The sequence below is a fragment of the Buteo buteo genome, chromosome Z (assembly GCF_964188355.1).
Source record: "Buteo buteo chromosome Z, bButBut1.hap1.1, whole genome shotgun sequence".
Lineage (NCBI taxonomy): Eukaryota > Metazoa > Chordata > Aves > Accipitriformes > Accipitridae > Buteo > Buteo buteo.
Window position 1 is genome coordinate 49,324,928 of NC_134204.1, and position 16,532 is coordinate 49,341,459.

At 37.7% G+C, this 16,532-nt stretch overlaps 1 protein-coding gene across 6 annotated transcripts in view; it reads left to right on the top strand.

Annotated features, from left to right (window-relative positions):
- The window catches only part of SPIN1 (spindlin 1), a 56,170-nt gene extending 40,757 nt beyond the window's left edge, over nt 1-15,413 (top strand). For all 6 annotated transcript variants that reach the window (XM_075021464.1, XM_075021463.1, XM_075021460.1 and 3 more), the window contains 4 exons: nt 2,046-2,094; nt 7,467-7,720; nt 8,696-8,929; nt 11,687-15,413. In XM_075021464.1, the coding sequence (XP_074877565.1) occupies nt 2,046-2,094; nt 7,467-7,720; nt 8,696-8,929; nt 11,687-11,886 (737 nt within the window). In that variant the 3' untranslated portion in view covers nt 11,887-15,413. The remainder of the gene's footprint in view (nt 1-2,045; nt 2,095-7,466; nt 7,721-8,695; nt 8,930-11,686) is intronic.
- Nucleotides 15,414-16,532: the final 1,119 nt, after the last annotated feature.

Consider the following 16,532-nt stretch of genomic DNA (forward strand, 5'->3'; position numbering starts at 1 on the left):
TAGTGGGGCAGGGGGCTGCAGGGGTGGCTCCTGTGAGAAGCTGCTGGAAGCTTCCCTTGTTCCAAGTCAGACCTGCCAGTGGCCAAGGCCGAGCCCATCAGCAGCCTTGGCCAAGCACATCAGTGATGGTGGTAGTTCCTCTGCAAGAACAGATTTAAGAAGTGGAACCTGCAGTGGGGGAGGAGATTGGAATGTGAGAAACCCCTCTCCAGACAGCAAGGTCAGTGAGGAAGGAGGGGAGGAGGTGTGCCGGAGGAGGGGATGCCCCTGCAGCCCCTGGTGAGACGGCAGGCTGTGTCCCCCAGCCCACGGAGGCAAACAGGGGAGCAGCTGCCCACTTGCAGCCCATGGAGGACCCCAGGCCGGAGCAGGGGGATGCCCCTGAAATGGTCGTGACTCCATGGGAAAGCTCATGCTGGAGCAGTCTGTGACTGAAGATAGGCCTGTGGAAAGGACCCATGCTGGACAAAAAAACAAAGCTGGTTTTGTTCATTGTTTGTTTTTTTATATACTCTGTTAGGCTGAGATGTGTATATACTTGCCCAGTGCTGGTCTGGCTAGCTCAGAAAGATGTTTATTTGCACCCTTTTGATTAATGCAAGGATGAAAAGTTACACAGCCAGTTGATTCACTTAACTGTTGTAGCTGATTGATCATCGCAACTGTTACACCCATTTTCCTAGAACACAGACCACACAGGCCCCTGTTGTGTTAAGTTCAGCTTTCTTTTGCGGTCACTCCTTGTGTTTATCCCTGAGCTTCTGTATTAGGTTTGCATGGCAAGGTTTTGGTAGCCAGGGAGCTACAGGGGTGGCTTCTGTGAGAAGCTGCTAGAAGCTTCTCCCTGTCCGACAGAGCCAATGCCAGCCGGCTCCAAGTCAGACCCGTCGCTGGCCAAGGCCGAACCAATCAGCGACTGGTAGCGCCTCTGGGAGAACAGATTTAAGACGGGAGAAGTTGCTGCGCAGCAAGTGCAGCCGGAGAAGGGGGTAGCGAGAACGGTGAGAGATACAGCCCTGCAGACACCAAGGTCAGTGAAGAAGGAGGGGGGAGGAGGTGCTCCAGGCACCAGAGCAGAGATTGCCCTGCAGCCCGTGGGGAAGACGGTGCTGAGGCAGGCTGTCCTGCTGCAGCCTGTGGAGGACTCCACACTGGAGCAAGTGGAAGCCCAAAGGAGGAAGCCTGTACTGGAGCAGGCTCCTGACAGGACCTGAGGACCATGGAGAGAAGAGCCCGTGCTAAAGCAGGTTTGCTGTCAGGATTTATGACTCTGGGGGGGACCCACACTGGAGCAGTCTGTGCCCAAAGGACTGCCTGCTGTGAAAGGGACCCATGCTGGATCAGTTCTTTAAGAACAGTAGCCCATTCGAAGGACTCACGTTGGAGAAGTTCATGGAGAACTGTCTCCTGTAGGGAGGGAGCCCATGGTGGCGCAGGGGAAAGAGTGAGCAGTCCTCCCCCTGAGGAGGAAGGAGCGGCAGAGACAAGGTGTGGCAAACTGACTGTAACCCCCATACCCCTGTCCCCCTGTGCTGCTGCGAGGGGGGGAGGAGGTAGAGAATTTGGGAGTGAAGCTGTGCCTGGGAAGAAGGGAGGGGTGGGGGAAAGGTGTTTTAAGATTTGGTTTTATTTCCCATTACCCTGCTCTGGTTTGATGGGGAAAACTAATTTAATTTATTACCAAAGTTGTATGTTCTGCCCATGATGGTAATTGCTGAGTTATATCCGTGTCCTTATCTTGACCCATGAGCCTTTCGTTATGTTTTCTCTCCCCTGTCCAGCTGAGGAGAGGCGGTGATAGAGCGGCTTTGGTGGGCACCTGGCATCCAGCCAGGGTCAATTCACCACAGCTTCATGAACCTGTAGCTTGTGTCTGTCTCTGCAGAGCCTTTTCCTGTTGTAGCAGTTCATTGATCAGTCATATAGGAAGTGTTTGGATTCTTTACATTTTCACATTCAAAAGGAAAACTTTTGTCTCAGATGGCTTTTTTGGCATTGTATACACACTTTATTTTTCAGTAATTCCAACATAATTTATATTGTAGGTCATGCAGGAGTGTCTGCCAGCATAATGAAGAAAAGAACTTCCCACAAGTAAGTTGTTGATGTTTTTACTAAAGTGTAGCTCTCAATAACTGCAAGTACTGTTCTAGAAATGCATCTGTATTGTTCCACTCGCTTTGTTCTTGAAGATCATGTAGAGTAATATTCAGTCTGTGTATATGTGTAGAATCAGACTTTCGATTCTTTCAGGAGGGTGGTAGGAAAGAATGCCCCACAAATAAAGTTCTAAACACCATTTTGACTGTTAATATGCAATTATCCTTGAATACAATTTTGTAATTCTTTCTGGAATTCAGAGAGGAGTTGCAAGCCAGAAATTAGCCATGTGTACTGTAGGATCTCTGTTCTCTGGCACAGAGTTCATGCATTGTCACCAGGCCAATAAAAACTGCAAAGCATGCTTACTGATAACGCAGTCTGGAAGTAATCTTAGAAATATCTAATCTTGTATTGACTACAACTGTAGTTTTGAAAAGGATTTTTCACTTTTCTAAAATAAAGAACATACTGAAATACTTCTGTAAGGAGGCTGCTATTTGTGTGTGAAGGATACCTGCTTATCCTACACATTCATGGCATGTATTTTTCCCTCTACAACACTTTAAAATAGTAGCGGCTGAACATTGGTGAGTACCTGTGTGAAAATAGAGGTAATGTTCTGCACATAATTGGTCTTAGTGTCAAACAGCAAGATGTAGTATCTGGCTACATCTCTGGTGGGAGGAATCTAAGCTGCATATGCGTGAAACTTACTAAAATGTTACTAATTGCATTTTAAGTGTAAAGTCCTATAGTGGTGCATCAATTCAAAGAAATTTGTTTGGCAGGTGTATTTTCCATGATTAATATAGTTAATTACTGCTAACAGTGTTAACTGTTTCCCAGAGACAACACCTGATGTAAAAGTACTCTAATCCCTTCTACCAGCTCATCATTATCCATTCTTGTCTATCTTCATAGAAGGCAAAGAGAAACATTTATTTGTCTAGGGGCAGGTAGAGTTGGTTAAAACTTAATTTCTCTTGTTCTCTTTCAACCGCTCAGAGAAAGGAGTGTATGATGGGAAGACTATCAGAGGTGGGTTGCCTTTTGTACTTGAGGGTGGCTAGATTTGTCTTTACTGTTGTGTTGATATACACTTATTTAAATACCTAGGCTGTGAATTTGTTAGCGTAAAGGCTTTTATGGGGCATAAGAAGTTTTGATCTTAAGTGACATGATTTTGAGGCATTTAACTTAAGCATCCAGCTTAGTTTCATGTTAATTTAGCCAGGTTCAATTGTTTATTAATTATTTAGTTAAGGGGTTTTGTGCCAACCAAGATGATTTCTTGTGTACTGCTCACTGACTTGTCTGAGAATGAGGTAGAGTAGTAGAGAATTGTTTATATTTGTAGTTTACCATAAATGAGTAGGATATGAATGATCATGTAATAATATATGCCAATGCTACTCTGAGCCATGACGGCAGACCAAGAGTTAGTAATGCATACTTTGTCACTGATTTAGTTTTTTTATTTAGTTATTCTTCATTTAAAAAAAAAGGGGGGGGAGGAACAAGCCTGCTGGCACTCAAAGGCCATCGAGGAGATTTTAAACTAGCTTCAGAAAGTTTGTGGCAGAGGAAGGAGCCAAGAGGATGGAACAGGGCATGACTCAGTAATTGAGGATGTGACAGAATGAGCAGTGTGGTTGAGTCTTCTGAACTCTTCTTTACTAAATGGTAGTTAACTGTAACCTTTTGAAAACAGTTCCTGTGGTTATAGGGCAGTTTTTCCAAGTGCTCTGTCAATGGGTAGTGGTGCTCTCTGCCAATATGAAGCTGACCTCACTGGCATCAGATAAGTCAGTAATCTCCCAGATCTCATTCTTTCCACCCTTGGTGCATAAGGAAAGAGTACAAGAAGTAGTATAAAACAATCCTTTCTTCTTAGGCTCTTCATTTTTCCTGTAGTTGGCAATTCAAGGACTTTCAATGTGCAGGTTATATACCTGCAATTTAGCTGCAAGTGTACTTGAACATTTTGAAATTCTGATCCCACTTTAAGGTAACTTGTAATCTTGGTTCCTGCAGCACCTGAAGATGAAAATCACAACTGAATGATGGCTTTTGATGGAGTACAGAAAGTACTTTAAAACTTTTGCCTCAACTAATGTGCCTCATAGTCTGAATATTGTAAAAAGTAGTTAATACCAGTTCTCTAATCACCATTCTGCTCTTAATAGTAGTCTGTAATAAGAACATAATTGTACTAAGTTTGGGGTCCTATTTTTAATAACTTTCTGCTTAGCACCATGAAAGACTTGAAATTTTACTGAGCATTGCTGCTGTACTGCATTTATACTGGTCTATAGTTTTCCTTCCTGTTTTTCACAATTGTGTCTTTTTTGCACATCAAAGGGGTATGGTTTTCTTTCACCCTTCTGTTTTTTTTTTCCTCAGTTCTACCCTGTGGTGTTTTTCTGAGATGAGGTGACCAGAAAAAGAAAAAAAAACAACAACCAAATCTAAATGGTTAACTGTACTTGATAGGTTATTGGGAATTGCCATTCTCCATTTTATAAATGCTAGTTTCTCTTTTAAGCACAACCCTGAAGTAATGGTTGATTTTTCTGCTACCAGTCCTATGCAGTTCTGCACTACATTGGTTTCCCTGGTAGCAGCTGCCAAAGAAAAGTTTGTGTGAGGACCATATAAATAAAATTTTAAAATCTGGGAAGATTTCTTTCTGCCTTTGCAGTTTTTAGAAAGTTTCTAAAGTGTCTGGTTCCAATAATGAAACCTTTCCACATAACTAGGTTTTACTTACCCGTTTACTGCCTTCAAGATATGGAAGAGGATCTGAAACTTCTGGGGATTGAAGGGCCATTTACAATGAGGATGTGTCTGTGTCAAGAGCTATTTCTAGGACTTGCTGTTTGCTGGTTTTCCTGGCTCCATGTTTTATGTGTCTAAGAAAATTGTTATCCAATCTTCAAAAGCAAATCTTTGTGGAATTCTAAAGATAATTCTAATGAAACAGAAGGAAAAAAAAATGTGTTGGGCCTTCTGGATACAGCATCATGGAAGATTGTGTACATTTGTATTATTTGGTATATCACAGAAATAACACACTGTTAAGGAGAGGAGAGGTTTTAGTTGGTTATTTGGTTGTCTTACATGGAAGTATATTCATAGCTATTATTTATTGATAGTTAGAAAGCTATGCTTGCTTTCTTACCACATATTCTGATGCAAGAAGAAGTAGGTGTTCCTTGGTAATTTACTAGTTTGAAAATCTCATTTCTTACAGTATTAACCACTGCAAATGAGAGTGAATGGCTGTTCAGTAGTACAACCTTCAAACAGAAATTTGAACTGCAAGTACACCTGGAGAGTACTTGACTTGTAATGAAATTTGCAATGCTTTTTGTTCTCTGAGGCATTTTAAAGGTAGTTACCCATTTGAACTCAGTTATGTAGTCTTTTAAAAAACATGGAAAAATGAGTGTGAAGCTTTTCACTTAATTGTTCCCACTTAAACATTAAAGTGGATTGTGCCTTATAGGCAGAAAGTAAAATTGACTGAGATTGAACATGAATAGTGTTACTTATACCTTTTTCAATGAGATGATGAGCAGTATAGACAAACTGCTTAAATCTGACATTGTTTTATCTATTTTAAATCCTTTATCTTCAGTTGGTTTTATTCTGTTTTAAAATGGAACTATGATTCATTAGAACTAAATATAAATTGCATGCAAAACAAACATATTTTTATTGTGCTGAGAACCATGTCTCTGATCTCATTTTTTTAGTAGTAAACTATTACTGAGACTATTACAGTTTTAAAAAAAATGCATTTAAGCAAGAACTAGAATTTGAAAGCATGTTCTAATTTCTGCATAAAATTAGAACCAGCTTTGTTGGGACAGTGTCTCAACTGGAAGAGGTTGGAGTTCCTATAATAATCTGTGCTATCAAAGTCAGGAATACAGAAACTGCAGTTTGATCTTGCTGAGAAGTTCAAATGATAACAAAAGCAAAATTTGGCAAAACCCCCTGCTAAGATCTTCATGGTGAATTAAAGTCTGGAGGTGGGACAAGCTGCTGAAGGAATTGTACATTGTGGTTTTAATATTTATGATACATCTTCAGCATTAAGCATTCCAATGTCATGTAGTGAGTGCAGTATTCTGAAAGACTACTTCCAGGATTTCATTGGTATGATTATTTGTCTTCTTTGGATCATATAGGGACTTTTCTGAGAGCTTTCATTGTTCCTGGAGACGTAACTATCTCTAAGGAAGAGTATTGTTTTCTGCAACTGATACTCTTTTAGGTGTTGTTTTTAAGCATGCTAGTGGTATGTGTATTTCGCTGCCATTTAAATGAAGTGTGCTACAAGTAGTAACCCAAAAATTTGTTTTGCAGCTAGTTGACATTCATGAGAATTTTGATCAAGCAACCCTCTAATCTTTTAGGAATGAATATGTGGATTGTAACATGCTAAAATAGTTATGATACTCATTTCTTATCACCAATATACTATCATAGTGTTCCTTAGTTTCTTCCATTTGTATTCAAAATTGTCAATTCATGTTTTTAATAACTGGGTAGAACAAAACTTGTGTAACAGTTTCAGTAATTTGAAACTGTCAAACAGGTTACATGACTGTTGATCAAAACAACTGTTATTCATCAGAGGGAATTTCCATGCAACTTCCATGAAAATAAAGGAAGGACAAAATAGTATATTTAATCCTATTTACTACATTAAGGAGTATCCCTTCTGTTGCCATTGACATTACCATTACATATCATTTTTCTTTTGCTGTACTAAAAAGGAATGCTAGAGAAGTGTTGTTGCTACCATGTGTCTTTAAAAATATTTAAGAGTCAGAAATGTTTGTAAATGGAGAAGGAAGCTAAATTTCCTTCAGGTGAAAACACAGGTTATGGAAAACAAATACTTTGGAAGAATCTTAGTTAGCCACTGGTAATGTTTCCACTGACTTCTTCCTCCTGGGACAGGACTTGTGTTTACTATTCTGCAGAGAGCAACAAGGTAGTAAAGTTATAATACTGCCAGGTAACCTTGTGCTTTGAGACCTGACCAGGTGAGTTTTATTTTTAACATTCGGTGTAGCAAGGGCTAAAATAGTTATTTTGGCTTAAGCAAACTAGTTTTAGAAATGACCATTAGGAAACTGACCTTATAAAGTACATTTAAAAAAAAAAAGTTTCAGTACTTTTCAGTGTCTTTTTCTTTTTTCCAATACAGCGTAATATGCTTTATACCTTAATTTGAATAAGGTGCACTAAGCTATGAAATATATTGCCATCTTAAAGCATACAGCTCTTGTCTGGAGTAGAATTTTTAATATGTACTTGTGTAATATTATGTTTGTATCTGTGTACAGAAAGCATAGAAACAATGTGGGACCAAGCAAACCTATTTCGCAGCCACGAAGAAATATTGTAGGCTGCAGAATACAGCATGGATGGAAAGAAGGGAGTGGACCTGTAACACAGTGGAAGGGCACAGTTCTTGATCAAGTTCCTGTAAATCCCTCCCTCTATCTTATAAAATATGATGGATTTGACTGTGTGTATGGACTAGAACTGCACAAAGATGAAAGAGTTTCAGCACTTGAAGTTCTTCCAGACAGAGTTGGTAAGTTTGGGGTTTTTCTCTTAAATTCGCATACATATAAGCTGACATTTACTATTAAATGTTCTCCACTAATCTCTCCAGACTTACCCCAAGATAACATCTGACCACGTAAATGTTACTAGTCAGTTTCATTTTTGTCACATGGCAGGTAATCTAAATGCTTTATTGAAATTTTCTTGATTCCACAAAGATTTGATGATACCAGTGAGTCCAGTGCAGTCTTCTGTCTTTAAGTAGTATGCAGTACATTCTGGAGTTTTTATTTTGAGTCTTAACCTTAAGAACAACATGTAAAGTTAACATTGATATTTCTGTTAAAATTTAAACTCTAAGCCAACTTGGCTGTGTTGTCTGTTGTGTGTGTCTGACAGTAATAATGTCATGGTTTTCCTCATGTACTTCCCCTAAGTATTTTTAATAATGAAGGGGAAAAGGCATTTTCTAAGTGAGATAACTTGATTAGTAACAAGGCTTTTTGATTTTCAGAATTAGCCCTGGATTGTTAAACTGCAGGTTTTTCAGACTGCAAAGTTTAGTATTTACCCAAGTAATTACTAGTTTTTAAACAGAACAAACTGTTCCTTCTTCTGACTGCTAAGCAATTGGTAGCAGTCTCTAGAGCGGCATTAGGGGGAGCCAAACCCCAAAATTTCATTAGTAACTTCATAGAGTTGTTCTGTGATTGGCATCTCTTCCTCTTCTCACCTGCCTGCCTCCTGTCCTGTGATCTCCCTTTACCTTGCATTATGATTGTTTAATCATAATAATTTTAATAATTTTAATAAGGGAGTACAATGATGTATTGTTATTTTAACAACATTCTGAAGTTCTGCAGTTCTTCAGTAGTAAACTCTCTGAAATGAACAGTGTTTTGTGTATGAAATTACTAACTTCCAATCAAATTGGTTTACGAATCAGATTGTTTTTCACAAGACATACATCTCTGCTTTTGACTGAATTATACTGTCATTTCAGCTTCGTCTCGAATTAGTGATGCCCACCTGGCAGACACAATGATTGGTAAAGCTGTGGAACATATGTTTGAGACAGAGGATGGCTCAAAAGATGAATGGAGGGGGATGGTTTTGGCTCGAGCTCCTATTATGAACACATGGTTTTATATTACCTACGAGAAAGATCCTGTCTTGTACATGTACCAACTCTTAGATGATTATAAAGAAGGTGACCTTCGCATTATGCCTGATTCGAGTAAGTAGGCTGGTTACTGTTTTCTTCTGGAAACTGGCAGCTTTTTATATTAACGTTTGGCTGTGTTTTATTTATGGACAGACAAAGATCTTGTTATTCCCCTTAATTTTATTTATTTTAAAGTATCACAACTAACAAAGGTTATAGCACAACAAACATCTGTGTTAACTGTTGAAATATTTTACTTTTATCAGCAGTGACATATGCAGGAAAAGCATTTTCCATAATTATTCCTAATTCTGCTGAAAGTACATACATACTACTGTGGAAGAGTTTATGCTTGGATTTTTTTTAATGGAAACTGACAATCCAGAAGTTTTCCACTGTTATTTTCTTAATAGAAGTCTTACAGCTTTTTGAAATGGCTCTAGATTTGTGTTTCTGAAGCAGTTCTTGTGGGAATAGTATTTTGGGACCAGGTCAGATTAATTTCATTGGGGTAGGTATCTTCAGTGTGAAAAAATTCTGAGCAGTTTCTTGGGGCAGAGGAGTAGTGATGTTCTGAAAATTTGTTTTCTCTCACATGTTGCAACACACCAGCAAGAAAAATACTTCAGATGAGGAAGGATATTTTTTTTCTCCTTTCTTGAAGTGAAAGTCATTGGGACTTTTCCTATTAATTTAGAGGGATTTTCATAGAATCAATATTGTTCAAGAGATTTGGATAGCCAGTAGGAAAAAAAAAAAAAGGAAAAAAGGCTTGTCAGCAATACTTTTTTTATTTCTCCCATGTACCTAAAACACATTTCTCTGACAGAGGCAGTCTGGGCTTTAAAGAAAATTAGTAATTGGATAACTATAGTGGTTAGCTACATGGTGCTTTAAATAAGTATTAGTTGCAATTAATTTGTTGAGTTTGAGACTGTCTTCCTTCAGATCTAGCACTGATAAGTCTGCTGGCTAATAAACTAGTGGCACTTTTTTGCATAATGTCTGTAGTAATCATCTGTGTTTAGATAGTCCTCCCTTACCACCCCAACAAAAAGCAACATATCTGCTGCTTGTAAAGAGTGAGCCACAAATGTTAATGGAAAAAAGTGACCTTCCTCTTCCTAAAGAAATAAAGCAAACTCTTTCAGATTTGAACCTTCAAATAATTTGTTCTTTGTCTTAACTATTAAAAAGGAATTAGAATGTCTTTTTTAAGTCTGTTTTGCGTTCTTCCACCTTTGGGGGTAAGGGTAGGGAAAGAGCTTACATACTTTCTTTCCATTTAAGAACTAAGTGGTTTTAGTGCACTTTTTCCATCATGCTCACCTCAAGACTATCTACTGCTTGCCTGTGTCCGAAAGACTTCTAAGTATTTGCTACTTTCCCTGAACCTGAATGCTTTCCAGATCTTTTGAACTGTGTCCTTAAATCAATTATTAGATATTGAGAGTAGTATTTTTCAAATCATATTTTAGAATACCTGAAAGTATGTCTGTAAACTTGGTGGAACTTGCATAGTGTTTTAACTAAAATTTCTAGGGAACTCTCTCTTCTCAAAGACAGGCTTTGCATATGTGAGGGGACCAAAATTTATATAATTTCTTTTAAGCTTTTTTTGGTGAGGGGAAAATGTATTGCTGGATCTGATACTATAACTTTGTCAACACTTCATAATTCCCTCTAAATAAAATTTAAGAGTTTAACTTGCATCTCTGCCAAGGAAGACTCTTTAAATAAAACTGATATTAAGAGGATAATAACTGTGTATGACAGTGCATTTATAGAGGAACTGAAACAAAAATTGAAGGAGAAACTTTTTAAGTTTGTGGAAGAACCTGAAGTGTAAGTACAAGCCCATCTGTTCATTCCTTGTTGTGTTTTTTTTCTCCTTTGGCAATTCTTTCACAACTTGCAGAACTGAAAAGAAAATGAGTGAAATCTGTAAGGGATTCTTAATGCAAACTTAGAACAAAGACATTAATTTAAAAGCTTAGGATTTCCACAATAAAAGCCATATGAGGTGTGACCATTACTAAGAAAATTCTTCACTGGAATACAAAACACAAGTTTATCTGAACTAGTGAAAAAGAAGACAAGCTGAGAAAGAAGGTGTGGTTAGCTTCCAGTTCTGCAGTACAGTGCTTTTACCTTTTATCACATTTGTTCTGTGATTGGCTTGTAACCAACCCCTTGGCAATTGGCGTGTTACAAATCATACCTTTTTGTATCCAAATTTAGCATAGACATCATCTAAAATATAAGGATATTTCTGGCTAGGTTTTGCTAGACAAGAAAATAGCATGGTTGGACTTTACCAACAGCATTATTCCAATATGGACTCCAAAGCCCCTTTTAATAGGGAGTTTACACTTTCTAACATTTTACAAGAGGTGTTTCAGTGCCTGCGTGCCACTGCAACAGAAACTTTGAATAATGTCTGTGGGAAGAGGGAGGTTTAGGTTGGCTGTCTTTCTGCTAAGGGGACCCAGTGCTGCCTTCTGCTGATGGCTTAAATTCAATTATCCACAGACATTTTCTATAACTTGTGTGTAAACCTTTATGTCAAAAGATACACTTCTCTTACCAATCAGAGTGCTATTTTTGTCTTAGTAAAACTGAAGACAGTATTGAAAACTCTTATGCAACTGTACTTTCCAGAAGCATGAAAATTGTTAGGGGCTTGTCTGAACAAAACTCATTTTCTACATACTCTGTATTTAAAACTTATGATTATGTCATATGAGTTTTAAAGAAGACTCTGTAGTTGTCTTCCATGCTGAAAAATTCCATTAATGTCTACCGAAGTACACTGGTTTTGTGTTACAGATGATTCACCTCCTGCAGAACGGGAACCAGGTGAAGTTGTAGACAGCCTGGTAGGCAAACAAGTGGAATATGCCAAAGAAGATGGCTCAAAAAGGACTGGCATGGTCATTCATCAGGTTGAAGCCAAACCATCTGTCTATTTCATCAAGTTTGATGATGATTTCCATATTTATGTCTACGATTTGGTGAAGACATCCTAGACATCATCGTGAACTTCTGCCAAATTTGTGGAACTATTAAATGTAAGATTTGTAGACACAAAGACTTGACTGCTTTCCAGTTTAATGAAAGCTTACATGTCCCTGCGAACCCACAATCTCTGCCAGCAAAACTGTTTTGTTCTGAATAATATAAACAAACGTGACACATTTTGTGCAAGAGAACTTCTCTTGAAGGAAGTCAGTATATTTGGGCAGGAGGGAGTTAAAAGCAAAGAACAGCTGCAAATTCAAGCTGTGTAAAGTTGATCTAGTATTGTAATCATTAATCTAAATTTTTTTCATAGATTTTAACTTTTTCTTCAACCTTGCACTCACTTGTTCAACTGCCACATGCAAGTGTAGTTTGATATTTTGATATGCCTTCTTTTGTAACATTAAATTTAATTTCTTGGCTATTGGCAGTCCTTGTTTTCAGGGTTGGGACAGAGGTGCCTACTGAAAGTTTTAAACAGTTTGTGCAGCATGGAGGAGGCCTAACCCAATTAACATCAATCTGCTGTGTTTCTACACTTTATTTCAGATTTAGCTTTTTAAGAACTTGCAGTACATGGAGATACTTGTGCATTTTTACTAGTCACAGGGCAGTAGGATATCAAGTGTTTGACTTATGCACCTTTCAGTGAAAAGGCTTTAAACTATAAAAAAATATATTTAATCTGTATAATCAGTTAATTAGAAAATGCAGGTTAATGGCCCATATTTACAAGTTGTAGGAACCAGTAAAATACATGCAACAAGGCTGCCTTCAATCCTAAATGTTGTACTTCTTTCTTTCTTTTGTTATACACACTTCTTAGCAAAACCCAAGTGCTTGGTGCCACAACTTTTAACAGTATATATGCTACTTCAGAAGACTTTAGACTACGCATTGGCAGTCAGTAGTCTCTCATTTAATATCAAAACCTAGCAACCTGAATGTTTGTGTGTGGACTTAGAAGCCTAACTAGTTAATATTTTACATGGTAAATACAATCTTATGCCAGGGGGTGGGGGGGGGTGTCCTTTTACATTGAAGACTTACTTTAGAGAAGGAGAAGCATTTGTTGCTTTCTGCTCAGTCTGTTGCATTCCTGTTTGTTTGATTTGGGTTTAACCATTTTGGTTCAAGAAGGCATCTTCCCAATTTATTCTTTTTCTGGCTTTTCCACATAAGGAGTGTCCGGACAAATCTACAGCTTAAACCTGTTGTTGCCTTTTGTGGTGTACATTGTACTTGCTTTGAGGTATGCTGTTAACGTGAATTTCATTCTATGAACACTAGAGTTCTGCATGCCAGTGGTGTACTATCTAATGGAAGCTATAGGCAGTCTCAGTGGTTCAGTCATCTGCATTAGATTGTGGATGTAAATAGCAGCCCACAACAGCAAAATCCTTTCACAGTTTTAATCTTGCAAGATAGTTGTAAATGAAAATTAGGGTTTTTTAAGTGTGGAAGCTTCTAAAAGTATCAGAATTGCAACAACAATAGCACAGCAACAAAATTGTCATGTTACATTAAGGCAGAGCTCTGCAAGTTTCAAAGAACTGCTTCACAGAAATACAGTATGTGAAGGCAGTGAACACTGTTGATGGAAGGAACAAATACTTCGATATCCAACCGTATGCCGTTAGTGGAGTGATGCAGGAGAGGTGCTGTTAATCAGAAATCAGAGGTCTGGATGACCTCTATTGTGGGTATTCTTGGTATTGAAGACTCAGTGGTTTAAGCCCCTTTCTGTCCATTGTTTTGCCTGATTTCATATTTTAGCCTTAAGGCTTGTGCCTCATTATGCTGTTGAATGGTAATAAATACTCTCCATATAAATATGATACCTTAATTCTTTGTCCATTGCTACTATATTGCATTATGTCTGGTATTTCATCATGGGCAACCAAAGGCAGGCTATTGTCTTTCAGTGAATAGCTTCTCAATGCAGTCCTTAAGCACTAATATCTGAGTGTTCCTTGTGTTTTGAACAAAGTGAGCAGATTTGCAACACAGTGTTTTCATCCTGCAGATCTGTTATGTGTTTTCTATTGACTCTTAAGAGTCCTGCATGTAAATCTCAAAGCTGAGCCTGGCTCCATGAGCCCAAGTTGATATTTGTGGCACACGAATGAGTGAGTGTATTGATTATACACAAGATACACGAATAACCAAGTACACTGAACTTTGGGCTATATATCTGAGGAATACAAGGTTTGTTTTGAAATATCTGAGGTTTAGGTCTGCTGAAACATTTTTAGCATTAGGCTTGCATTTGTGGGTTTTCTGCAAGCCTCTTGAATACACCATGTATTCTGCCAGTTAAAGAATAATCTATTAACTGTAAATTTTATGATTGTTTTTAGATGTCCCCATTGTCTGTTGCGTGTTTATTTTCATCGGGTTTTTTTTCTCTTTCCTTTTTTTTTTCTTTTGGTAGCTTAAACCACCTTTTTGAGGCTTGAGGCTAATTCCACTCCCTGCCCATCTGCTTTGGGCTTTGTTTTAGGCTCATGTTTCAGATCTGCATGCAGTGCTTGCGTTACCCTGGTAACTAAATGTTGGTTCCTTGTTATAGGGGTTCAACATTACTTCCAAAATCACATAGGGCTTGTGATGGCACAAGCCATGGATCTTTGTATAAAAGTTATTCGCCTTTCACATTTACCTGCTGTAGTATTGTTGTATATTGTGTGTGTGCGTGTGTGTGATGTCAGGCTGCCATGTAAAATTTTTTAAAAGGGAAAAAAAAATCTTAAATGCAGACCATCCTTTTTTGCATGCTTAGAGGGTTAGAACATTCAATGTAACAAACTAAAGTTGCATGTTAAAATGTTTAGGTTTTTGTTTTGTTCTCTTTTTATTTTGTGTTCAGTTTTTTGTGAATTTGCTTATTGTGCTGTTTTAATGGTTGTTAGTAGGATTAAATGCACCGGTGAGACGAGCATAGTGCCAACAGAAGGTAATTTTCCAGTTGTATGTGTCATACAGCATTTGAAGGGACCATGTATTCTGTTAAAGAAAAAATAAAATTGCAGTTGATTAGCAAAACACTACATTTTTCTTCTTTCTTTTGAGTGCCAAACCCTAAACTATGTTGGAGTAGAGTATGGGGAAAACCCTTCTTATTGCAACAGGTGGAAGCCTTCTTTAAGTGAATTATTTAAAAATGGAGGCTTTATCTTCAGATAGAATTGACTAGTTGCTTCAGGGAAAAGAATTATGATAAAAACAGTTTCTGGTTCCTTGAAAATGCTGTGCTTTTTGTATTTTACATCATTAGTGCAATTTGGATGGTTCTTGGTATGTGTATAGTTCAAAGGTCTTCGTGTTCACATTTTAAAATTAGGTAGTGACTTCATCTTTAGAGCTTGGTTTCATTATTTTTATTTTATTTTGAACAATGTAGACAGTTCCCTGTTCTCTGCATTTAGAAGTATAAACACTTTAAATCTGTTACTTAATTCTGTAAGTAATTTTTATAATTATGATGTAACTCTATCCTTAAAACATTTAAAATAAACCCTTTATGTGCAACTTATGACTGTAAACTTTGTTCTCATGAGCAAAACATAGTGATGTGATTTCAGATTGTAAAGAAGCAGTTTCTTCAGTTTTCTAATTAAAAAGGAAATGCTATTTTAATGCTGAGCTATATATGCTGGTATAATACTTGCCCTATGAAGTAAGTTTGCTTGCAAACTTTTATTCTTTTTCCAAGTAAGTATAAATGCTGATAAGATGGAACTTGGCTAAGGTAAAGCATACTGCTTAAATTGTACTTTACCAAACGCAGAAAAACTCCCCTCCAGGGGATTATGCAAGTTTGTGAAGGAGTCTCTATTTCCAGAGGGGACAAACTATTTCAGCAGTGGAGAGCTACAGAAGCATTTGGTAGTGTTTAGGTGGTACATTTATATGCTTTGAATTAAGAAAATTCAAAATTCAATCAAGCATGTTTTACTGATGATAAAAAAGCAAAGTTGATCCAAATTGAAGGTGATGAGCAGGGAAGATAATATCACCATGCTGCAGATTTTTTTAAGTCATATAAGCTGTTGTGATTAATGCATGAAGACTTAATTATTTCATGTAGTTAAATTACTAAGGCAGACTTTCAATATTGAACAGATTTTCTTTATTCCTATGTCTTTTCTGATAGTAAAGGGGGAATTGTTATATGGATATCCCAAAATACATTTTTTGGCACCAAGCTCATTAGATGTATACTGAAGATCTCGGAGCATGCCAGCATGCAGTTAGGATGAATACCCAAGCCTCTTCAGTTCCCTTAGTTCAGTGTCCTGTTTATTGTATCCTGTTGAATGACAGGCTGGTCCCAGTGAAGATCTATATTGTGTACATCTGCTGATTAGGGAGAGTCTAAGACTTTACTTTAGCAAGAGTATCGCATCCAAAAAGCAGGTGTTAATCTGTGTGAGCTGGCTACATTAAAGTATAGTTAAAAGTAGATAGACTAACACGTTATGACTAATGCCTGAACCTGTTCTGTATTACACCTGATAAACCAGCCTCAGTTTTGCAGCATCTCTTTTCTCTTCATAGAGGAAAGAGCCTTAAAAAAGATATTTTTATTTTGTATTACTGCAGTGATGAAACTGCCCCTGAAAGGTGGTTACTTACGAGCTCATTTACAAGC